Source organism: Microtus oregoni, unplaced genomic scaffold (assembly GCF_018167655.1).
Source record: "Microtus oregoni isolate MIOR12 unplaced genomic scaffold, Mior012 000005F_ref0000423, whole genome shotgun sequence".
Taxonomy (NCBI): Eukaryota; Metazoa; Chordata; class Mammalia; order Rodentia; family Cricetidae; genus Microtus; species Microtus oregoni.
In genome coordinates, this window is record NW_024543064.1 from 29565807 (window position 1) to 29583826 (window position 18020).

At 51.1% G+C, this 18020-nt stretch overlaps 1 protein-coding gene across 2 annotated transcripts; it reads right to left on the reverse strand.

The window, feature by feature from the left end:
• Positions 1-635: 635 nt before the first annotated feature.
• Positions 636-12337, reverse strand: Hpcal4 (hippocalcin like 4). 2 transcript variants are annotated; one of them, XM_041652188.1, is made up of 5 exons: positions 12178-12337; positions 11944-12048; positions 6705-6873; positions 6355-6570; positions 636-4555 (listed from the first exon to the last, which is right to left on the reverse strand). In XM_041652188.1, the coding sequence occupies exons 3-5, from the start codon at positions 6864-6866 to the stop codon at positions 4358-4360; spliced, it is 576 nt and encodes a 191-aa protein (XP_041508122.1). In that variant the 5' UTR covers positions 6867-6873; positions 11944-12048; positions 12178-12337; the 3' UTR covers positions 636-4357. The 2 variants fall into 2 exon arrangements, with proteins under 2 accessions (XP_041508122.1, XP_041508123.1); XM_041652189.1 differs by lacking the exon at positions 11944-12048 and having other exon boundaries at positions 12178-12327.
• Positions 12338-18020: the final 5683 nt, after the last annotated feature.

Consider the following 18020-nt stretch of genomic DNA (forward strand, 5'->3'; position numbering starts at 1 on the left):
TATGAGTGATCTTTTGCATGTATGTTTGCATGACAGAAGAGGACATCAGACAGAAGAGGGCACCAGATCTCATTACAGATGGTTGTGAGCCACCATGTGGTTGCTGGGAATTAAACCCAGGACCTCTGGAAGAGCAGCCAGTGCTCAATAACTGAGTCATCTCTCCCGTTCTAAGCCCAGATCTTTTCATTTTTGCTTCTTAGACAAGAACTTATGTATCCCAGGCTGGACTTGAACTCAGCAAAATAGCCTAGGATGACATTAAGCTCTGAATCCTCTTGTTCCCACCTCTCAAATGCGGAGATTACAGACATGTACCACCATATCCATTTTAAGCAGTGCGAAGGATTGAACCCATGGCTTTGTGCGTGCTGAGTCTACTAACTGAGCTACATCCCCAGCCTGGTCCCCATGTCCTGAATTGCCTGCCATTGGGATCCTTTGCGATCTGTGTCCCTTTTCCTTTGAAGTAGCTGAAGTGGGTCGCAGTGCTATATGACTAGATTCTCCACCAGACTAAAGATCTAGCCTGACCTTGAGGAGGCTCCAAGGTGCTCTGTGAACTCCGTGGGCCTCTTTCCCGTGGCCCCACCCTAGCCCTGCCCAGCCAGTTTAGGAAAGAAGAGGAGACATTACACAGTCACGCCTTTTATTCATTGTCAGTGGGGAAAACACACCACACGGCACAGGATTAGTCAGTGAAGATGGTTGCTGTGGGCGCAGCTAGAAGCAGCACATCTGGAGGTTAGCGGGGGTGGGGGGGTCTGCTTCCTCCCTGCTGTTACTGGAAGGCCCTGGACCTGGTCAGCCTCCACTAAGCAGAGAGACTCACGCATCCTGGGAGGCCCTGCCCTGACCCCACACTCTGACAAAGCTAAGAAGAGAAAACCATGAAAAGTCTAGAAAAAAAAAAGTCCATGTCTTTCTAAGACTTTCAAATTGAGCACATGAATTATTTCTTTCGCTAAGAACAATGAAGGAGCTATGTAAGAAATGTATTCGTAACCCTTTGGTGATTTCCAAAGTCAACACAAATCCTCACTGATCTTTCCTCAAAGATCCTGGGTGGATCCTCAGGAGATGACTTTTGCTTGCCTAAGCTTTTGTGTAAAAATATCAACAGTGTTAGCTTACTCCTGCCCTGCCTGGGAGGACTGGCTCTCTTTCCTCTCTTTCCTTGCTCCCACGACCTCCCATGTGAAATGAATTTCTGCTGCTGAGCTTCCGCCATTGCCAGGGCAGAGAAGAATTAGTGTCTTTGCTAACGGGCTTGTTTTTGTTTTCTTCTTCTTAAAAGGAAGTCGGTAATTACGCAGCTGCCCGGGTTGGAGTGGCACCTGAGCTAAGCAGCCTACGCGGATGAGTCTTCGAGATGAGAAATAAGGGACTCATCGCTTAGCCAGAGAGGATGAATGAGGATAGCAGGTATGAGGAGGCTGAATCTGGAACCAACGCGATTCACAGAATCCCGGAAGAGGATACAGAACCTCAAAGGAGAACTTGGGTCTATCAACGTTTTGACTGCCTGTGTGTTTTCATGTCTGTGCAAGTCACGCCTAGATCTCTGCTAACCTTGTGCTTCGTGCTAAGTGCTTCTTCTTAAGCTGGAGCAGAGATGGGGGACCTATCGCTCTTCTCAAGACAGGGACGGGTGCTCTACCATATGGTGTCCTGGGCACGCAGTGCTCTAGGCACCCAAGAGAGTGTGGGAGCAAGGTCTAACCTGCCTGTGGCTCCTCCCGTCAGCAGGAAGGCAGGGACAGTTTTGGGCCTGCTGAGCTGTCTGAAACCCTTGGCAGTAACAAGTACTGCCCATGAATAGGCAGCCTGAAGTCTGGAGTGATCTGTCACATGGGAAGAACTTGCCTACTAGCTTGGAAAAACAAAAGCGATTCTCTCAGGGAGGAAGAGAGTGGGGAAGACAATGTAAGATGCTTCTGGAATTTGGTTAGCAGCCTCCAAGAATGGCATTGGTTTATGCAAGGCCGCCCAGAAGCAGAAAAGAAGATGCTTGAAAATGGAGAGACTTCAAGTTCCTCCTCTTTTTTTGGAAGACTATAGCCTCAGAAACTTCTTGGCAGGAAGTTTCCAAAAGACAAAAGTCAATTTGTCCTGCAGTCAACATCTGAACAAACAGATACAGAAATGAACGGGGCAGAGAAAAGTCTCTTAGAGAACCTTTTGTTCAAGTCTCAGCATTGTGTCATCTCCTGACTACTTGTTCTCACACAAGAGACCTCCCCACCTTCAACCCTTAACCTTAGCTTCCAAGCCTGGCTAAAGGTCCCGAAACCCTCCATCTCTCTGGACAAAATGAGATGCAAGTAGATACGAGCCTCTGAAAGCCGAGGAATTCGGGTCACCGTGAGACACTTGGCGGGGGGAAGGAAAAGCTTGTCACTAGGAAATTCAGGTCCCAGCTGAGCCAGGCTGTCGAGCGGTGCTGACAACAGCACAAGATGTACTTAACAGGCAGCTCATGAGCGCTATAGAACAGCCCCAAGAAGCATCACCAGATAAACACCTGCTAGCATCATTTGAGGCTATGAATTCCTCAGCCTCACCACGTAGCCTGGATAGGCAGGACAGGAAGAAGGTGGCTTGCTACCTCCAAATGCCACAAGGAAGGTCTGACAGAGTTTTGGACCATGGGTCAGCATCTCCAAAAGTTTCTAGCAGCAGGGAGGTGAGCACTCAGGAGAGAGAGAGAGGCAAACAGCATCCTTCCTGCAGGGCAATCTCCACCACAGCACGCCCCGGCTTCACAGGCTTTCTCTACTCCCACCCTGACTGAGAGCATGAGGCAGTTTTCCCAGCAGTTCAGGAGGAAGTCAACTGTCACTGCACGTCAAAGCTAACTCCTGATCACAAGCACAGGCGAGATGAACGTGAAGGACTGGAAGAAGCAAGATAGGTTTCTCTGGAAAGCATGCAACACAATAGTTAGCTCCTAGACCCCAAAGTTCAGAAAGCCCAGCTGTTGAGCCTGGAAGGTGACGGATTTGTTCTCCTGGCAGATCTAGGGTGGAGGGGTCAGAAAAAGCCTTTCTCATGAAGTACGCCCAGCATGTTTTTTAGGCATTTGGTCCATACATGCCACCCAGAAGCCCGAACAGTGGCCGGATGATCCTTTTCTTCTGGCTCCTTCTAGCTGAGGCTGTGAAGGAACAAGCCAGTCCCTGAAACCAGCCAAACTCAGAAACAAGCCGCTGAGATGTGGGACATGAACTGCTCTGGCTCAAGGCAAACCTCATCTCCACCTCTGACGCCAGCACCCAAACTGTGCGACAGAAAGTCACTTGTGGAATTGAAAAGGGGCAAGAAAAGGAAGTAGCAGAAGCAGCAGGGTCTGCTGATGGGCGAGCGCAGGTTCTCAAAGTCTGCTGGTGCCCCCACCCCTTTTGCCTAAACACTTCCCCCCTTAAAAATTAGCATTTTTATATCCATTTAAGTCGTTTTTTTATAAGAAACCAAGTAATATAGAGTATATCTTAGTAGTCTAGTAAAATGATTTTAGCTCTTTGAAAGGGCCCTAAAAAAATAAATATTACATAAATTTTTATTTTTCTTAAAATTTCTACCCACGTGGCAGCTAAACTCCCACAGGCTTTTCATCTGGTCTTTCTGCAGCCCTGGGTGGCACAGCTGGAGGGCACACTTGTTCCAACAACTTGCCAGCTGCCTTACACCCTCATCTCCGCTGTGTCCCACTAAGGCCTCAACCCTTGGAAGTAGTCTCATTACCCTGTGAGCTTTCAGAGGGCATGGAATGTGTTTTTGTAAACAACCGTATTCTTAGCACCTTCAGGTGCCTGGCATTGAACAAGGACTCAACAAGCATTAGCTGAAGAAAAGGACTCAATGAACATTCCCAAGGGTGGGGCCAGAGGGGCCAGGTAGAGTCAAGGGGGGCAGGGCAGAGACCACATCTCAAGGAATCTGCAAAGGATAGACCTAGTTTGGTCCTTTGACTGGGGGCCTGTGGGGACCACACTGCTTATTTAGAGCCGAATCCTGGGAACAACAGGATTGCCCTCAGCCCCCTCCTTAACCTCGCCTCTTGGGTCAAAAGCCAACTCCCCTAAGCCCAAAGGATGTTGGTCCTAGGCCAAGGCTAGAGGTGGAGCTAGTGACAGACTATCTGAGGACAGGCTACTTGAGAGGAACCGTCTCTTTTGCAGGATGAAGTGGTCCCTCATGGAACTTGACTGAGGAGAGAAAGGCTTGGGCAGAGGAGTGGGTGACCGAGAGAGTGAGGCTGGAAGGCCCCTCCCCCTGGGAATGGGCCAGCAGAGAGGATATCAGGTTGGGTGGTGCCATGCCTGTCCTGGCCAGGGACCCCGCCCCTCACCAGTCTCTACTTCTGCATGTCACACTGCAACAGCAACACAATGGATGGGTCGCTCTTGGCTGCCTCCTTGAACTCCTCCAGTGTAATCTGGTCGTCCTTATCCTGGTCCATCTTCTTGAAGATCTTGTCCACGCGCTGCTGGGGTGTGAGCCCATCCTGGTTCATGCGCATCATGATCACGGTGCCGACCATCTTATAGATAGCCTGATGGAGCAGAGACGGAGGTGTGAACACCTGACCGGCAGGGAGGACTGAGGATGAAGGGATCTGAGGGTGGACTGAGGGGACACTGGGGGAGGAGAAGGCACTAGAAAGAGACACATGCTTGTTAAGACTGGCTCTTTAGGGCTGGCTAGGTGGCTCGGCTGGTAAGGAGCTGGTAGCACAAGCTCGATGACCTGAGTTGGGTCTCCAGAACCCACATAAATGTGGAAGGAAAGAACTAACCCCACAAAGTTGTTCTCTGACCTCACACAGACACTGTGGTAACACAGCCCTCCCCATCGTGTGCACACACACGTTTCTTTAATCATTATGGAATTCTGAATGACCTGGAGCTTGCTATGTAGACAAGGCTGGCTTTGAATTCATGATGTAGACTATGCTGGCTTTGAATTCACAGAGGCTCATTTCCCTCTGCCTACTGAGTTCTGGGATTAAAGGCGTGCTCCAACACACCCAATCAATTAAAAAGACAAAAAGACTGTCTCCCTGATGAGCACCTTAAACGAATCACTGTCTTAACAACTCTTTAACCCACTTCTCACCTGTTGGGCCTCTAGAATTCTCTGTCTCAACAAGTATCGACTTCATTCTGCCAGATTTAAAACAAAAACAAAAACAAAAAAAACCCTCAAGTTGAGACAATGCTTCCCCTGTAGCCCATGTTGGTTTCGAACTCATTACGTGCTCAGTCTAGTCTTGAACTCACCACCCTTCGGCCTCAGCCTCCTGAGTGCTGGGATGACAGAGGTGGGACACCATGCTTAGTTCTCCTGTCATCTTCTCTCCCCTCCTCTACACACACACATTCACTCCTTCAGCAAAACACGCCCATTCTAATTCTGTCATGGGCCCTATGGCGGCTTCTTTCCACCATTTCCACAGCTCATGCACGAAGGCAGCCTCCCCTAGCTCCTGACTGAGTTTCTCCTAACTGGTCTCCCTGCCTCTGCAGCTCCCAGTCTCCTCTGTCATCTGCTCCCCACACTCAGGATATGCTTAAAGCTTCTACTCTAGCCAGAGCCACTGATGGGACTCCTGGCTCCCTGTGGGTCCATCTTCCTGTCATTCTCCGTGCCCCTCTCCCCCCACTCACACCTTCACTACTGCTCAGGCCTCCTAATACACTTCGAGCCGTGCAAACACAGCTTCACCGACACGGGTGGTTCACTCTGCAGACGTCAGCATCAGCACCCTCTCATCTTCCTCCATCACTCTCCCTTCCTTTGCTTATTTTTTTTTTTCATACCATTTTTGCCTGGCAAGACCCAAATTTACTTACTGATTTACTAGAAGGAGTCTCCTATGAAAACACATGGCAGACACAATATTTTTTTAAAAAGAGACAAAACTTAAAAAAAAAGAGAGGGGTGGGGAGGGAGGGAGGGAGATGAGAGTCAGCAAGAGTGCATCCTGTCTAAGGTCAGAAGCCAAATGTGTGGGAATTGGTTCTCTCCTACCACGTGGGGTCCCAGGCTCAAACTTAGGTAGTTAGACCTGGTAGCAAGTACCTTTACATGCTGAGCAGTCTCTTCAGACCTCAATACTGACTTCTTGAAAAACCAAATGGCTAACCACTTGGCTTCCCTAGATTTGATTCACGGATGGCTGCCACATGCTGCCTTTTGTTCATCTGGGAATATACGGGTACCTGATATCACCTACCCCAGGGGTTAAGCACAGAACAAGGGGCCTGCAGAACTGTGGTGGGAGAACGCTGGGGAGCAGCTAGGAGACTCCTGAGGATCAAGGACACTAGACGCCCACCCTGGCCCCCGCACCTCGATGATCTCCAGCATCTCCAGGCGCGTGATGCGCCCGTCGCCGTCCAAGTCGTACATCTCAAAGGCCCAGTTGAGCTTCTGCTCGAAGCTTCCGCGGGAGGTGACAGAAAGGGCGCAGATGAACTCCCGGAAGTCTATGGTGCCGTCGCCGTTCTTGTCGAATGTGCGGAAAGCATGCTGTGCAAACTTGGAGGCGTCTCCGTAAGGGAAGAACTGAGGGAGGGGTACGGGTTATTGGGGCGCAGCGACGGTCCCACCCTCCCTGTCTACCCCATCCTTCTGAGTTCCTGACAGCTTTCAGGTCCCCAGTACTCGCCCACCCCGCCATGCCACGCCCCACCCTGCACCTTGATGTAGAGTTGCTGAAACTCCTCCAGGTTGAGGATGCCGCTGGGACAGTCCTTCAGAAACCCCTTATACCACTGCTTTAGCTCCTGCTCGCTGAACTCTGTGTTCTGCACCAGGTCTTCCAGCACCTCGGGGGCCAGCTTGCTGTTGTTCTTCCCCATGGTGTGCCTGCAGGACAGAGAGCTCCCTCAACACGGCCCAGGCTAGAATCTCACCTCTGCAAAGTGATTCTCCACCCTCGCCCAACTTGGACCTTTCTTCACCCGTCCACAAGGGGGCCCTCTTCCTAAAGTCAATATTCCTCTTTCCACAACAGCCCCCCCCCCCCCCCCCCCGCGCCCCTTTCCCTGGCCACCCACTTCAGCAAGCCCCACCTTCTTCAACATACTCAGCCTTCACTCACCCCCTTCTCATAGGAAGCCTATTTTCACTGGGTCTCCCTCTTCCCAGAGCAGGACCCCCTCTCCCCTCACAACACCCTGCACCCCAGAGCAGACCCCTCCTGGAAGGACATTTCCAGCCTTTCCTGAGGACAAATGACCCCCTCAGTGACTCAGGTACAATCTTCATCCCCACCTCTCCCATTGCCCATCATTCCCTAGGTCCCTAGCGTTAAAGCCTCAACTAATTTCCCTGCTAGCAAGGGCTGTCTGCATTCCGCACCCTCCCTCCTGGGTAGACTCCTAGTCTTCCAGTGTCCCTCAGGAACCATTTCACAAGTTCTTCCTTCAGGCCTTCCTGGGGACCCCACACAGGAAGCATCTCTTCTTCCTTCCTGAGTATAAGGAGAAATCCTCGCCTGGAGCAGGGATGGCCCTGATTACAGTTTGCTTTTCATTAACCCATTCACTCCCTGAGCATTTGTTGGAGGCCTGGACTCAGTATGAGGATAAAACTAAGGTGAGCCAGCCTTCAGCAGCTCATACAATGTTTCCAGAGATAGACGACAAAGAGCCTTCAATCCATGCCAACCTGGACTTTTTTTCCCCTTAGATTTATTTATTTATTATGAAGACAGTATTCTGTCTGTCTGTATGCTCTCTGGCCAGAAGAGGGCACCAGATCTCATTACAGATGGCTGTGAGCCACCATGTGGTTGCTGGGAATTGAACTCAGGACCTCTGGAAGAGCAATCAGTGCTCTTAATCTCTGAGCCATCTCTCCAGCCTCCAACCTGAACATTTTAAAGCAAGAGTTTGGAAGCCAACATTCATCCCACAGCATAGGATGCTCACAATATGCCAGGTCCTGATCTATGTCCTGGAAATCCAGGCATTTTTGGGGGGAAATTTCTTTTGGCTGCAATGTGCAAGATGATTTGAGGGTCAAGCTGAAAAGATGCCTTAGTCGCTAAGGGCACTTGCTGCTCTTCCAGACGATCTAAGTTTGGTTCCCAGCACCCTGGGTATGTCAAGTGGCTCACAACCGGCTGTAATACCAGATCCAGGGCAACTGCCACCTCTGGTTTCCGAGGGCACCTGAACTCTTGTGCACATACCCACAAACACATGCCTACACATTATTGAAAATAATGAAAATAGATTTTGAGTACAAGACGGCTTGAGGTGGAGAGTGATGTGCTGGACAAGAAAGGGCTTGGCATACAGTTCAAATGGAGAGATGTGGACAGACTGAAAGGTGCTGAAAGGGGGCATTTGTAGTCCTTGCTGACTGGATTAAGGAGTGAGATGAACATAGAAAACAAGGCAAATGGTTCCCAAGCTCCTTACAGTCTATCTCCGGATCTCAGGATCCTCCTCTGCGTCATGAGATCAAGGAGCAGATCCTTCTCTAGCTACTAGCCTACCATCACCAGAAGATAAATTCCACAGGAGAAGCCAAGGAGGGGGACTCATGCTGTCTTCAGGAACTTAGAACTGCACCAGGGCCAGATTCAAGGATGCCTCTAGACCTCCCGTAGGCAGAAGTGGGGGACCATCTCAGCTGCATCCTCCCCCAACAATTGTGTAAGCTCAAGGCATAAGGAAGTTGGAAACCCCGGAAGCAAAGGTGTCTGGTGGGGGAGGCAGAACCTCTCCCGGGGCTCTTGTAGGATGTGCCTGAGTGTCTGCATGAGGGGCTGGGTCTATGTGTAGGAGGGTGTCAATGCATGAGGCTGCAAATCTGTCAGAGCGTGCACGTCTCTATGCGTCATGGTGTCTGTGTGGTCCTCACCTTCTGCTCCCTTTCTTCTCTCTCCTGTGCTACCTTCCCACCCTTCTGCCTTCGGGGTCCTTACCTGTGCCCTGCCCCTCCATGGCCCTAGACCCAGTGAGGACCAGAAAGCACCCCCTCATCTCTTTTAGATTGTCAGAAAGCTAAAGTAGGTAGCACCATTTGATATCATCCCCTTGGTTTAGTGAAAGACAAAATCGAGAGAGAGCAGTGGCTTAGACGGGAGTGGCAGTCAGGGGAGGAGTCCGCTGAGCATCCAGGCTGAGTCCTTACCACCTGTCTGATTGTCCTCTCTACATCATGACTGTTCCTTCTCAGCACAAACCTTCTCTACCCCTTCCTGCCTTCTTGGAAAAATAGCTCTAATCTGTGGTCTGCGAGAGACCATTTTGCCTGAGCTGCAGCCCACAGTCTCTGATAGGAGAAACTACCTGTCCATCCTAGTGGATGCCCACAAGCAATCTTGAGCCAGTGCAGCCGCAGCCAGGTTCAGCCTCAACTCGAATTTCTTCCTTGCCCCACCTCCTTCTCTCTCTCTCTCTCTCTCTCTCTCTCTCTCTCTCTTCCTCCCTCCCTCCTTCCCTCCCTCCCTTCTCTCTCTGCCACCTCTGGGTGTGCAGTATAAGGAGAAAAAAAACAGATCCTATGGACTTTTCTGATATTCCCCTTTCTCCAGGTCCTGCTTGCCATTAGGTCTTGTGTTTTTTCCTTTTGAAATGTTCCTGGAACATTTGCTATGTCCGTGAGCTCACAGTGCTGAAGACCAGCCAAGCTCTTTGCCAAGTCAAGCCCATGGTCAACAGGGCTTACCTGCCCCTCAGAAGGGCCTTCCTTCTGGCACCTCTGTTCCAAGACATGATCTCTCCTAGTTACAGTATGTGCCAGAATCTTCTAGAATCTCATCTCAAGGTTAGGGTAGGCACACACACACACACCACCAGACCCTCTGAAACTCCAGAATCATCTAGAATCTTGTCTCAAACTGCTCACCTGTTGATCGTCACCCTCCACTGCTCTCCCCATAACCATACACTCTCCCTGACTCAGGTATCTTGAAGCCAGAACCCACCTTATCAATGTGCTTAAATAGTGTCTCTCCCTTAACCCTTTCTTCTCTGGGCAGACAAGCTGCAAGCTGCCTTCACTTCTTCACTGCCGCCTTCTTCCTTGCAATCAACCCTTTCCAAGCCGGGCAGTGGTCAGGCAACAGCGTAGGCTCAGCCCTCTGGGCACAGGCAGAAGCTATGGGGTGGAATCCTCACACATATACCACCTCCTGACTTATCTAATAATCCAGGATTCTAAGGGAAGCCTTTGAATTGCCTGAAACAAGGGAAGTCCCCAGGTCTTTCTACCCAACAATAAGTTTTTCCCCTTCCAACAGAACTTCGACTCTTTCTGAGCATCTTGGGTAGGGGGAAAGGTGCCTTTTTTTCTATTGTTCCTGTCTGTCTTCCTGCTTTCCCCCTGTGTCTGCACTAGAGCACCCTGGAGAAGCTTGAAAGCAAAGCCTAGGATGCAGTCATGTTCAGTGAATGGCACTTAGATTATGAGAGAAGAGCAACATGTCCTCCCTTCCTTGGTACTATGTCACATTGTTTATCTGGGATCTCCTATCATCAGAGACAATGGAACCCAGAGTCAGGAAAAGGAAAGGTTCACCCAAGGTCAACTAGCTGGAGCCCATCAGCTGCAAAACAAAGACCAGAGCCTAGTTGGGGGTATATTCTGTGGAGTGGTGGCTTCTGGAGGACTGTCCTCCAGTTGAGGAGGCACCTCTCGCTCTAAACCTGACCCTCTGTGCTCAGAGGTTCCTTCTAGAAGGCTCAGGGTTGGAAGGTTTAAGTGGAGAGGTGGCAGTGAAGGTAGGGAGGGACTGAAGGAGGCAATAATCCCACATCCTCGCCTAGCTTCAGAGGAGCTGGTGCTGAGGCAGTTGCCATGGTGACAACAGCTCCCTGGTCAGGAGATTTTCTCTTTCCCTCTCCTCCCTTTGCTCTTCTCCAAGCAACAGCAATAGCAGTAACAGCCAGGTCGTGTTCTTCCCCTTCATAATAAGAGGCCAAAGTGACACCTGCAAGATGAGCTGGGTTGACCACCTCCAATTTGGAGTTTTCATGCCTGGGTGGTCTGGAAAGACTCCTAAGAGAATGACCCTGCAGGATGTATAGAAGGCCTGAGGAAAAAGGATGTCCGTACAGGGAGGACTGGGGCCTCTCGGGTCTCCTCTGAGCAATATCCTAATGGTTTATGCTTTGTTTTCCTCTAATCAGCTGTGGAACCAGAGTTTATCAGAGTTGGAAGGCTGTTCAAGACCACCTCATCTAATCGTCCTCTGCCCCGCTCTTTCCCCCATCGCATGAAGTCTGAGAGGGAAAAGACTTGGCTGAAGTCAAGCAGCAGCAAGGCGAAGGGTCACAGCAGACTGCACTGCTTCCACAATCAGGCTCAAAGGAGAAAGCAGGGAGGAAGCAGAGCTCCATCTCCACAAACAACAGGAAGTGGAAAGCGAGCAACTAGGCGCAAGGAAGGGCAGAGAAGAACGGATTACAAAGAGAGGAGAGGTGCGAGGTGTGCAGACTGGAGCTATGGGAGTTGTCTCCTGGAAGGAGCACCCCTGCTTCATGCTCCATACAGGACAAAAGAGGCAGAGATCTCTGTCTAGCCTGGGGGCGACTAGTGGGGAGCTGCTGAGTGTGCCTGGGGTAGGACACTGGGGAGGGGGATCTTCATCCTTCCCTTGGGTACCCTGTGAGCTGTCAGCATCAGGGGCAGAGGTAATGTGCTCAGAGAATGAGTTTGCTATGGAGGTATCTTTGGGAACAGGACCCTGAGGTGCAAACGACAGTGAACTGTTGGTGTGGGTGTGGGCTACCTCCAGGTAGAGGTTTCCCTGGGGCTGGCAAACCACCATCTCTAGAGGCAACAGGAGATAGAGTGACTGAAGCCTCCTCCAGCACCAGCGACACCACACCCCCCCCCGTGTGCGTGCGTGTGTGTGTGTGTGTGTGTGTGTGTGTGTGTGTGTGTTTGCACTGGGGCCTGAGGAATGATTGTTCTTACCTGAGCTGGGGGTAAGAAGGCAGCTGTACCGCCTTCCTCGAACTGGGGACCCGGCTTGAAGTGGAGGTCCCTTGCCCAAGGCGGGCCCTCCAGATGGCTGTCCACCTATGGATAGACCCAGGGTCAGGAAGATGGATCTGAGCATCTGAGGATGGGAGGGGAACGCGGAGGAGGAGGGGCTCAGGGCCTCCGCCCCGTGGGGTTACTCCGAGGTCCAGGCCCCACCCGCATTACCTGAGGCTGCTCGCTGACTCGTCGGATGGCTCCGAGCCTGGGCAGCCGCTGGAACAAGGCTGGCTAGCAGGCGGACGCCGTGCTCTGTAAGGTCCGCATCGGAGCCGCCTCCCCAGCTCTTGTATCACTATGTGCTTCTCGAAGACGACACGATTTACATAAGGCCCGCCCCCTCTCAAGAACCTTGGACATCGATAGGCTCAGCTGGCACCGAGTGACAGCCGGAGTTTCAGGTGGGGATGGGGTGGCCTGTGAGTCTGGGCCACAGGAGAGCGCCCCGCCCTCCCGCCCGCGCTGACCTTCCCCGAGTAGCCAGGATTGTAGAGGACTGTACCCCCATCTGTCCCTCAACCCTGAGGCTCAGAGCCTGGGTCACAGTTTGGAGCGAAAAGTACAGATGATTAAAGTGGATTCGCAAAAACAACCGCACCGTTGCTATGGTAACAGAAGAACCACAGTTGAATCTCTAAGCCTTCTCTTCCTGGGCCCCAGCGGGGGTGGGGATAGGAGAGGGGGTGATTCACAAGGTGCGACCCCATCCCGTGTCCTGCCCCAACCTGGAGGGAATCAATGAGGAGCTACAGAGTGGCAGGGTGGAGGGGAGAGGAGATAGGGTGGTCAGGACCTCGGGTCTTTGCACCAGTGTCCCCGCTCCCACCATGAAGCAGAGGGGAGGGTGGCTACAGCAAGAGCAGGGTGGATGAGGCAGTACCCTCCACCTAGACACATGAGGGCGTGGGCTCCCGCCAGTCACCCCTACAACCTTAATTCAGATCCATTCTTAAGCTCTATCCATACTTCTCGAGAACCCCCAAACGGACTCTTTAGTTCTTCTGCAGAAGGATCCTTCTACGTACCCCCAAGAACTGCTCCATTCCCCACCCTCCCGCATTCCCGTTGCTTAGATGGAGCCGGTTCCCAGCCGCCGCCAGTCTCCGGCCTCGGATGTTGACACAAACCGGAGGCGGTTTACACTGAGCGGGTCTGGAAGGTTTCAGGGCAGCAAAACGCCTCTTTCCCGTGCTTGAGGGTCTCCCCACAACTTGCCCCGCCGCCAGGGATGTACTGGTGTCTGAGCGCTCACAACCCAAGGTGGTGGTAAGGAGCTCTTTAATGCCAAACTCGGGGCGAAAGGGGAGCAGAGATCCCTGGGCTGGGCCACGTGCGGAGGAGGGACTTCAAGGGATCTATCAAAACTGGGGGCGGGACGCGTGGGGATTGGTTAAATAGGATTGCAGATGCTGGAGAGCCACAGCAAAGAGGCAGGGTTTCTGACCAAGCAGCAAATACAGAGATGGGTAGTATGCTAAGAGATGGGGACAGGCCTGCCACCAGCAAAGGCCCTGCTTTGGGGACTGGTCTTATAAATTCCCAAACCAAGCACCCTGGGGGGAAACCAGTGGGACCTCTTGTCTTCCATATGAACCGTCCCATTTTCTCTTAATCCAGTTGCTCTGTTCTGTTCCCCTAGCAACTGGGTATGCCTCCTCTCTGGGGCTGTAGCAAAGGGCTGGAGGCTCTACAGTGCGCCAGATAAGAGATATCCCTGGCTCCTTTGGTTGGTGACTCATGATGGGTGACTTCCCAGGCACCTTCCATGCTCTAGGCCCTGAACTAGTAGGCAAGAGTATTTGTTTACCGTTAACCATAATCAATAACCATAACTAGTCTTATCACAGCAATAAAAACCCTAAGACAGCCAGCAGCGGTGGATGCTGGGTGTAGGGTTAGATGAAAGTCTCATCTCTGTTCAGCCAAGAACTAACTTCTTGGATAAGGTGGGGACAGGGTAGTGTAAAAGGGATGGGCAGTCTGAGGCTATGGTTGTCTTTTTACCATTTGGTTTGGAAGTCTCTTGATGCTTTCCAGAACCACTTAAGCCATACTGGTGCACAGGCAACAGAGTTTCAGCTGGGTATTATGACTTCTCGGCAGTGAATAGAGGCCCGAAGGTCCCTTATCACAGAGGTCAGCAGCAACAACATTTGGATTCTAACCTTGGTTTCAGTTCAGATTCCTCACTTGCCTGTCCTGTGTACCTTGAAGGAGTGGAGTCCTCTGCTGGGTTGGGGTCTTCTGTGAAGCAGCAGCAGACAAACCAGAGAGTATTTTGATTTAAATCTGGAACTTAGGACTGGGAAGATGCACCAGCCAGTAAACCGCAAAAACCCAGATGGGCGGCAGGTGTCTAGTCTCAGTACTGGGGAGGCAGAGACAATGGCTCCCTGAAGGTCACTAGCCAGTTAGCCTAGCCTACTTGGCTAGCGCTAGGCCAGTGAGAGACACTATTTCAGTGATGATGTTGATGATGATGATGGGGACAGAGAGATAGCTCAGCGATTAAGAGCTTGCTCATTCTCATCTAAAGGACCTGCGTTAGAGTGCCCGTGTCCATGTCAGGGGGCTCCCAACTGCCTGTAATCCTAGATCCTTGCTCTGCAGGAACCTGCACTTCTGGGCACATACTTACACATCCCCATACCTAACTATGATAAAAATTGCCGAGTTTGGTAGTGCACATCTGCAATCCTAGCACTCAGGAAACAGGGCAGGCCATCTCTGTGAGTTCATTGCTAGCCTGGTCTACACAGCAAGTTCTAAGCCAGCTAGAGCTGGATCATGAGACCCTGTCAATGATAACAACAGCAACAATAATGATATAAAATCTTTTTAAAAATATGATCGAGATTATCTGGAGAAAGCATCCAGCACTTTGGGCCTCCACATGCAAAAGCTTACATGTGTATACATGCCTGTACACATACACAAACAAGTATCCACATAAGCACTCACACTACACACACACAGTCAAAAACTCTGGGCTTTTGTCAGCTGTTCTTAGCCTTGCACTTTGGCAAATACCTATTCTGTGGAGAATGGGGGGAGGGGGACAGAAAAAGCTGCGTGGAAGGACAGCGTGACCGGCTGTATAGAAAGCCCTTCAATGGGCTGTGGAGCCCCATAAGGTTCCGGGGAGGTGAGAGCACGAGCCACTTCAATCTGCTCCCCTTAAAAGCTATCCTTCCTCTCCCTCTGGGTCCTGAACAGTGCCCATGTGATGGATAATGCCTCTCCGAATCCCTGGGTTTTCTCCACCGTGGCGAGTGCAACCTGGTGACAGCTGGAATTCCCTTGGGCCCTAGATATTTCACTGTCTCTTGGTGTCTGGGAGAGAATGAGGTCACTAGAGCCCAGTTCCTTCCTTTCCCCATATTTTCTAAGCATGACTTTGTTTTTAGTTTCTCAAGTGCAAATCAATCATTTTTGGGTCTCTGTTCCTCCCTCACTGTGGCCCCACCCCTCTCTGCCAGCTTCATTCCTCCCTGCGTCCATGCTAACGTGAATCTTGAACAAAGCATCTCTGGGAGGCAGTTCGTTAGTATTGGCCTATTCCAGAGCAAATGCCGTAATGCCATTGTCTATTCATTCTTGTTATCTCAATCCCCAGGAGCCACTGTGGCACATGTCCTTTCCCAAGCCTGCCCTTTAAGGCTAGTGCACATCACTTGCAAAAACATTTCTTTTTCTTTCCATCTCTTAGATAGAGGTGGTTGCTGTTTTCTTGCAAAGGACATGTATGAGTTTTAAATATTTCTCTGTCTGTTATCATGTTTGATTGCAAGTGGCAGAAAACCCAGAACATAGTGGGTTAGGTAGAAAAGAGAAAGCAATAGCTCAGGGAGAGAAAAATCTAATAGACTGGACTTTAGGGATAGCTGGACCTAGGGGCTTACTCAATATGGATAATATTTAACTGGGACCCAGTCTTGTCTCCTTAGTTTTGCCTTCTTTCTTTAAATCAACATAAGAATACAATCTCCTCCAGCATCTCAGGCTGGAGTTCTACAGAAAGCAAGAGTGCTTCTCTTTCCTGGTGTTGTCACCAGCATCCTGACTATAACCCACGCTAATCTCCCAGTCCATCGCTGAAGGCCGTGGATGCATCCCTCTGATTGGCCAGGCTGAAGCACTTGCATAATCTACAACCTGAAGCAAAGCCAATGCTGCCCACAGCAGGCGTCCCGAGTCAGAAAGGTGCTCTTTCCAAGGAGGAAGGGAGTGCAGTCCAGGTGCAGTATGCGGTGCAGTCCGGGTGCTGACTGCGGTCTCTAAAGCTGCAGGTGTGCTGTGCAGTCTGGGTGCTGACTGCGGTCTCTAAAGCTGCAGGTGTGCTGTGCAGTCCGGGTGTCTGACGTCTCTAAAGCTGCAGGTGTGCTGTGCAGTCCAGGTGCTGACTGTGGTCTCTAAAGCTGCAGGTGTGTTGTGCAGTCCGGGTGTCTGACGTCTCTAAAGCTGCAGGTGTGCTGTGCATTCCGGGTGCTGACTGCGGTCTCTAAAGCTGCAGGTGTGCTGTGCAGTCCGGGTTTCTGAAGTCTAAAGCTGCAGGTGTGCTGTGCAGTCCAGGTGCTGACTGCTGTCTCTAAAGCTGCAGGTGTGCTATGCAGTCCAGGTGTCTGAAGTCTCTAAAGCTGCAGGTGTGCTGTGCAGTCCAGGTGTCTGACGTCTCTAAAGCTGCAGGTGTGCTGTGCAGTCCGGGTGTCTGACGTCTCTAAAGCTGCAGGTGTGCTGTGCAGTCCAGGTGTCTGACTGCGGTCTCTAAAGCTGCAGGTGTGCTGTGTAGTCCAGGTGTCTGACTGCTGTCTCTAAAGCTGCAGGTGTGCTGTGCAGTCCGGGTGCTGACTGCTGTCTCTAAAGCTGCAGGTGTGCTGTGCAGTCCGGGTTTCTGAAGTCTAAAGCTGCAGGTGTGCTGTGCAGTCCAGGTGCTGACTGCTGTCTCTAAAGCTGCAGGTGTGCTATGCAGTCCAGGTGTCTGAAGTCTCTAAAGCTGCAGGTGTGCTGTGCAGTCCAGGTGTCTGACGTCTCTAAAGCTGCAGGTGTGCTGTGCAGTCCTGGTGTCTGACGTCTCTAAAGCTGCAGGTGTGCTGTGCCGTCCGGGTGCTGACTGCAGACAGCACTCAAAGCTATCCTGCTAATGGCTTGTCACACTGCTGTGATTTAACACCCTGGCGGGGGTGGGGGTGGGTCTGGTGCCCTCTTCTAGCCTGCAGGCATACACACAGACAGAATATTGTATACATAATAAATAAATAACTAAATAAATATTTTTTTAAAAAAAGAGAAAAGGCAAAGCCGGGAGCATGCCTTTAATCCCAGCACGCAGGAAGCAGAGGCAGGTGGATCTTGGTGAGTTCAAGGCCAGTGTGGTCTATAGAGCGAGTTCCAGGACAGCCAGGGCTACAGAGAGAAACCTTGTCTCAAAAAACCGAGAGAGAGAAAGAGAGAGAGAGAGAGAGAGAGAAGGGATGGAGAGATGGCCCAGAGATTAAGAGCACTGACTGCTGTTCCAGAGAACTTGGGTTCAATTCCCAGCATCCACATGGCAGCTCACAACTATCTATAACTCTAGTTCCAAGAGACTAAATAATATAAATAAAATAAAATAAAAATAAATGAAAAGAGAAAAGGCTTATTGTGGTCCACAGTATGTGGCAGGGGATGGCTGGGGCTCGAGGCATCGGTCACATTGCACATGGAGGCGGAGAGCAGAGAGCGATGCAGATTGTGCTCAGCTAGCCTTGCTGTAGCCCAGGACCTCTGCCCAGGGAATGGCGCTACCCCACCTCAATTAGTTTAATCAAGATAAACTTCCACAGACGTGCCCAAAGGCTAACCTGATCTTAATAGTCCAGGCCTAGGTGTGCCCGGAGACTGGTCTCCTAGGTAACCCTAGAACAGTGACTCTCCACCTTCCTGATGCTGAGACTCTTTAATACAGTTCCTCATGTTGTGGTGACCCCCACATAAAATTATTACTACTTCATAACTGTAATTTTGCTCCTGCT

Bases quoted from the DNA above. Each gene is read 5' to 3' on its own strand.
- Hpcal4 (XM_041652188.1), bottom strand. From the start codon at position 6,866: ATGGGGAAGAACAACAGCAAGCTGGCCCCCGAGGTGCTGGAAGACCTG. The intron at 6,571-6,704 runs GTGCAGGGTGGG...CCCCTCCCTCAG, and splicing joins TTCAGCAACTCTACATCAAG to TTCTTCCCTTACGGAGACGC. The intron at 4,556-6,354 runs GTGCGGGGGCCA...CTGCTCCATCAG, and splicing joins AGATGCTGGAGATCATCGAG to GCTATCTATAAGATGGTCGG.